Here is a 6,166-nt window from a genome sequence, read left to right as displayed (position 1 = left end):
AAAGGATTCGCAGGGCGGGGCGAACCGACGACACTCTCTCTTTGTTTTCATTGGCTGCGATCCCGAGACTCTCCTCCCGGACTGGCTACTTGGGAGCCTCGGAGACGGCAGCAGCCCGCCCCCTCGGGCGCGCGTGCGCACGCGTGGCGGGTGCTCGCCTCACTGAGCAGGCGCGGCCTCGTGTCGGCTGAAGGGGCGGGTGGAGCGGCGCGCGTTGCGTCCCGGCGCTCGGCTTTCCCTGCCGGTCCCGCCCTCCGTCGCGGCGGCGCGGTGTATCTTGGGATAGGGAGCGATCTCCGAGCGAGGCAGCAAGATGGACGCGGGATTCTTCCGCGTAAGTAGAAGCGCGGGGAGCTGGGGTGAGGTGAGGGGCTCATCGGTGAGGCCCAGCAGGGGGCCTAAACTCGGGAGTGTGGCCAGCGAAGGGAGGCTTCGAATATCCTGATGATCTTCCGTGCCAGCGGACGCTCCCCCCTGCCCTGCGGCGGAGACCGGTGCGCCCCTGCGCAGTCTCCTCCTTCGGGATCGTCCCCCCTACGCGGCAGCGACGGTCGCCGGAAAATGGCGGCGGGAATGGGCCGGAGCGGTACCCCGCCGCCCGCCTGCCTGGTGGGGCCTGCAGGCCGAGCTGCGCGCGCCGCCCGGTCCTGGGGCCTAGTTGGGCCGCGAGGAGGAAGTCCCTGGGGGGAGGCCGGAGGGAAGCCCTGAGGTGACTGGCGGCGGGAGGATCCTGGAGAGTACGGTTTTGGGGGTACCGCCCCAGGAGAGCGTATGAGGGAAGACAGGAAACGGCGTTCAGCGGTTTTCTTGAGAGAGCAGCGCCGACTCCCCCCTCCCCCGTTCTCCCTCCTGGTCCTAAGTCTTCGCGAAGGCGCGGGGTCAGAGTTCGCGGGAACTCCCGCCCAATTTAATACTCCTTTAGGGAGGGGAACTCGGATAATAGGTAGTTGGGATGTTTGAATCTGAGACTCTCTAAGGGCAACGGGTGCAACACAAAGTGTGCACGTGTATAGGGGCCGGGGCAGGGGGGGATCAACTCTCCTTACCCCCCCCGCGCTTGTCTTACTCTTTTGAAGTCCACTGGAGGAAAGAGGCCTCTTACCTAGGTTCTCCCCGGGCCGCGCGCCCAGCACCTGTAGGCGTCGAAGTTGGTGCTCAGGGCCCCGAGTTTCTCAGGCTGGGACTGCTGGAACCTGTTTGTCCCATATTCCACTCCTGTAGGAAATAATTACCTCGTAGAGATCTAGGTGGGTGGGAAGTGACACTAAGGACTAGAGTTTGCAAATGCTTTTGATGCAGACGGACCTAATAGAGACCAGTGGTTTGGGTAAAAATTTATACTTTATGTAACGTTGGTTGGCTCTTTCCACTCCGTGGAGCATATAATTCTCAGTTTGCGTGTTTTTCTTTTTTTCAAGATTTTATTTATTTATTTGACAGACAGAGATCATAAGTAGTCAGAGAGGCAGGCAGAGAGAGAGGAAGGGAGGCAGACTCAGTGCGGAGCAGAGAGTGCGATGCGGGGCTGGATCCCAGGACCCTGAGATCATGACCTGAGCCGAAGGCAGAGGCTTAACCCACTGAGCCACCCAGGCGCCGCAGTTTGCGTGTTTTTCAAGGGAAAGTTGGAAGGGGGAAGACCAAGACTTTTTAAAGAACATAATTTTTGCCATTCTAAAGCCAATATTGAAATTCTTTAATTGAATGTAATTGTGCCAACTTATTTTTCACCAAAAGTTGCCAGATTATTCTAAGCACCTACTTAAAATAAGCAATTGTTTGTTCCCATCCTTTGCAAATTATACTGTAGTTATTTCTGTAATGATAGTTTCAATTGAGAATTTATCAGATTTCCATTCTGTTGATGAATTTGTTTTCTAATTTCCATCAAAATATTTTGTAGTGAGTACTCAACAGTCCCATGATCCAAATGTAATATTTTGACACAAAAGCCTATTTTTAAATTTTTGTTGGTTGTTACCTCCAATGGAAAGGAGTTCCAATAGAAAAAAAGGTGGTCGATAAAATTTTATAATAACATTTGCTTTTGGTGTTAGTAAAAATCTGGAAGCAAAGGGTGCGGGTTTTTATATACTACCTATAACTGCCGTAGAGGAGTTGGCTGGATTTAAACTCCAAGTTAAAAGAATTTAGGGAGTTACCTTGTTAGTACAGCTAGCCAGATAGTAAACTGAATTTTTCAGTCCAGATAGAAATGATAGCTTTCATTTGCTGAATTTCTGCCATATGCAAGTTACTTTACATACATTATTTTCGAGATACACAGCCCTTGCAAAGTAGATTTTGCCAAGTAAGGAAACATTCTCAAAGAGGTTAAGGAACTTCTTTTGAATTATATGGCTGAAGTAGTGGCTGAATTGGGGTTCTAATCCAGGTTCTTTACCTTCCAGTAATGATCCAGGTTCTTGATCATTTTCCAAGGGACGGTGGCCAGTTTAGTGCAGTCAGTAGATAACACATCATATAGCCATTCATTTTTGTTACTTGGTCCAGTTGGAATGACCAAATGCAGACTAATTAATGATCACTTAATGGTCTCAAATAGTATTTGTAAGCCCTCATTTTTCCAAAGTTATTACTGAAACTGAGTGAGTTAATTAAGGTAAACCTGTATTTTTCATGCATTCCAAGTTCTTAAAGTTGTGAAAACTAACAGTCCTAAGGTGTTTTTCTTTTTCCTTTTCACCCTGTTTATACATGTTGCCACAGTAATTCCGTAAGCATGCTACTTACTGGTTGTCACAAGATGATGAAATTTAATGGTCTTGTTTGGAAGTATATATTAGTAAATATTTCAGTGTGTTCTCATTTATACAAAAAATCTTAAAAGTCTTTTAACTTAGAAAAAAGTTTAAAAAGATACACATCAAACTTGTTTGTGGGGGAGGTGCTAACTTTATGTTAATAAACAGCTATATTGGTTGATTTGTTACAGTGAGCTTATATTTTTAAAATACAGTCAAGTTTTTTAAATGTCATCTTCGCTGGGAAAAGAGTATACATTCTACTGTGGTTAGCTGTGGTGTTTTCTATTTACGTGATCACCGTTTTCTACTGTAAAGGTCATAGCCATCATTAGCTGATAAAAAGTAAGCATTTAACTTTGAACTCTTAATTAAAATGTGTTTCTTTTTATGCAGGGAACAAGTGCAGAACAGGATAATCGGTTCAGCAATAAACAGAAGAAGCTACTGAAGCAGCTGAAATTTGCAGAATGCCTAGAAAAAAAGGTATTCTGGATAAAACTGTTTTTGCACCTTTTATGGCACAGTTGATTCAGACATTTTGGGACTGTTTTAATTAAACATTTTCCACCTTTTAGCAACAGTGCACACAGATTAGCATAACCACACAAGAATGAGCCATTTTGTACCATGCTACATCAAAAAATTTCATAAGTTCAAAGGAATTTGGTTGGACAGAATTCTTAAGTGAGCTTTCTTTTAGAATTATGAACCTTGTACTCAAGAATTTCTTGCATGTTTTATCAGGTGGACATGAGCAAAGTAAATTTGGAGGTTATAAAGCCTTGGATAACAAAACGAGTAACGGAAATCCTTGGGTTTGAAGATGATGTTGTGATTGAGTTTATATTCAACCAGCTGGAAGTGAAGGTAATAATATACAAATGGCTCTTCTGAATATGTGACATAATTTTGTGAATCTATGGAAACGATTTTTCTATGGAGTACAAATATAGGAGGGTTGTTTTACAATGTTTGTTGTGAAAAGAATTCACTTTGTAAACAACTATTAAGCCTGGAAGTTTAGTGAAGGTACATAGTTTTGAAAGCTACACAGGTGAAAAATCAAACTTATTGTTTGTAATTTTGCTGTTACATGTTAAGTTACTTTGACAGCAATTTTCTAATGATAATGTGATTTATGATTTAAAAGGCCTGAACCAAAATGGAAGTTATTCCTTGCGTCTGAAGTATAGCACCATCACCTTATTAGGTCACAGCAGAGTGAGTGTCCCAATGTCGCTCTGACCCAACTCCCTTGATGATGCAGTGTGTGTTTGGAGGTGAGTTGTGTAAAGTGGCCGAACATCAACAACAACAACAAAAAAAAAAAACACAGGAAAGAGCAATTGGGTAAATCTATACACTGCTCTTTAAAAATACTATTATGAGATGGACGTTTATGTGAAGCATGAGGGGCAATTCTGATTTGATTGGATATTGTTTTTAAAATAATCAAGTAACTGAAGTCTTTAGTTGTAGCTGCATGTCAGCTGGTCATCAATTAACATTTTAGGCAGTTTTTTTGTTTACATTATGCTTAAACTTCAGACTGAAATAAATTGGAAGCATTATTAGAGACAGTTAATATAGTTATTCCTTTCTTCATTCGTGAGATAATATGAGATGATGATAGAATTAATGTTTAAAAACAGTTTTATTATGAGATAGTTTGTTATTTTGCCACAACAACCCAAAGGATAGTAAGATGTACCATATGACCTTTTGGCAAATATACCATTGTGAATTTATCTCTACATTAATCCTTTTCCCAAAGAGTTCGCCCTTGTGTTTTGACAGAACAGTTGGCATTTCAACTGATAAGGTATTTCTATTTTTAAAATAATTTGGTAATTACATTTGTTTTGAGTATTTTTAAAGATTAATTTAAGAAAGCACTTCCTATAAAATGTATACGTTTTACTTAGAAAACCAGGAACATGGGAAACCGTTTTTAAAATATTAAAGATAGATTTTATTGGAGAAATGCTTTACTGATTTGTATTTTAGTGCTTTTTTAAAACCTTAAGTATCTGGTAGTATTCCCCTTATAGTGAGCATGAGTTTAAAGTTTAGAACTTTTTTAAACAATCTTTTCTTTTTTTGTGGTTGTGTACTCATTATTGCTTGTTCGTCTTTTGCAATTTAGATAAATGATATAACATTAAACTCAAGGTGGTTGAGTTGCAGTAGGGAGTCGGAAGCAAGCCAAGGGAACATCTTTCTCTACAGGGGACTTGGCGATTCCAAACCCCCAAGGTTCCAAGAAGAAACTGAAGACACCTGGAATCTGTACTTGCTTTGTGCTATTGAGCTGTGCTTGTTATATGGACCTTGTTGCTTGACCAACAGATTTAGCATTTAAAAACCCAGTTACTTTTCAGAAAACTTGACCTCTTAGCCCTTTGTGGACAGTTGAGAATTTCAGGCATTGTTAAAATAGATTTTCCTTATGTAGAATTCAGGCTTTCAGCTTAGTCTTCAAAAGTTACAGAGTGCATGCATAACCTTGTTAGTTTTCATAACTGGATGGTAGATATTTTATAGAAAGCTGTTTTATAGTGTTAGAGAAGTGAACAGTTTATGTACTTTTTCAGTTTCTCATTGGGGGAAATTTCCCAGGCAAGCAAACATTTTCCTTGTTAGTAAATACAGGAATTTGTGGATGTTCATGATGGTTTTTAAAGTTAGTAAACATAAGACCCACTAACAGCCACATAGTCTAAAAATACTTAGGAAATCCACAAAGGATTAACAGGCTGCTCTGATGCTTTTGGTAGAGTGAGAGAGAATTTGGTAATTGTGCTAGAGATTATATTGCTGAGAAGCTATTAGGGAGAACTATTTTTTAAATAGTAAAGAATATGTATGTATTTAAGCCCCTATGGTAGACTTTTTAAAAAATACTAATTTAATGAGTTTTAGGTTGGTTGGTTGGCTTGTTTTGAAGTAACCTGTTTCTCTTCCTGTCATGTCTTTTTGCAGAATCCAGACTCCAAAATGATGCAAATCAACCTGACTGGGTTTTTGAATGGAAAAAATGCTAGAGAATTTATGGGAGAACTGTGGCCCCTGCTCTTAAGTGCACAAGAAAACATCGCTGGAATCCCTTCTGCTTTTCTAGAACTGAAGAAAGAAGAAATAAAACAGAGACAAGTAATAGCCTTTTTACTTTTCTGTAATGTTGAGAGAGACACTTTCAAATTTTATATGAATTAGAGCTAGGATCAGCATGTTGTTTTGCTTTGCTATAGTATATTCAGACATACACTTTGATTCTCCACTCCTTCCACCGAACCCTAGCCCAGACATTGAGTTGAAAATGTCATTTTCCAGGGCTCCTGGGAGGCTCAGTTGGTTGAGCATCCCAGCTCTTGGTTTCGGCTCAGGTCATGAGCTCA

At 41.1% G+C, this 6,166-nt stretch overlaps 1 protein-coding gene across 14 annotated transcripts in view; it reads left to right on the top strand.

Moving 5' to 3' along the window:
* Positions 1 to 203: 203 nt before the first annotated feature.
* SRRM1 (serine and arginine repetitive matrix 1) overlaps positions 204 to 6,166 on the top strand; it is a 31,225-nt gene continuing 25,262 nt past the window's right edge. For 13 of the 14 annotated variants that reach the window (XM_046009690.1, XM_046009674.1, XM_046009665.1 and 10 more), the window contains exons 1-4: positions 204 to 334; positions 3,162 to 3,251; positions 3,513 to 3,635; positions 5,751 to 5,921. In XM_046009690.1, the coding sequence (XP_045865646.1) occupies positions 314 to 334; positions 3,162 to 3,251; positions 3,513 to 3,635; positions 5,751 to 5,921 (405 nt within the window). In that variant the 5' untranslated portion in view covers positions 204 to 313. Of the gene's footprint in view, positions 335 to 3,161; positions 3,252 to 3,512; positions 3,636 to 3,918; positions 4,049 to 5,750; positions 5,922 to 6,166 lie in introns of those variants that run through there. The other variant, XM_046009700.1, reaches the window with a different exon arrangement.

Source organism: Meles meles, chromosome 1, assembly GCF_922984935.1.
Source record: "Meles meles chromosome 1, mMelMel3.1 paternal haplotype, whole genome shotgun sequence".
Lineage (NCBI taxonomy): Eukaryota > Metazoa > Chordata > Mammalia > Carnivora > Mustelidae > Meles > Meles meles.
This window is presented reverse-complemented; position numbering and strand designations above follow the sequence as displayed.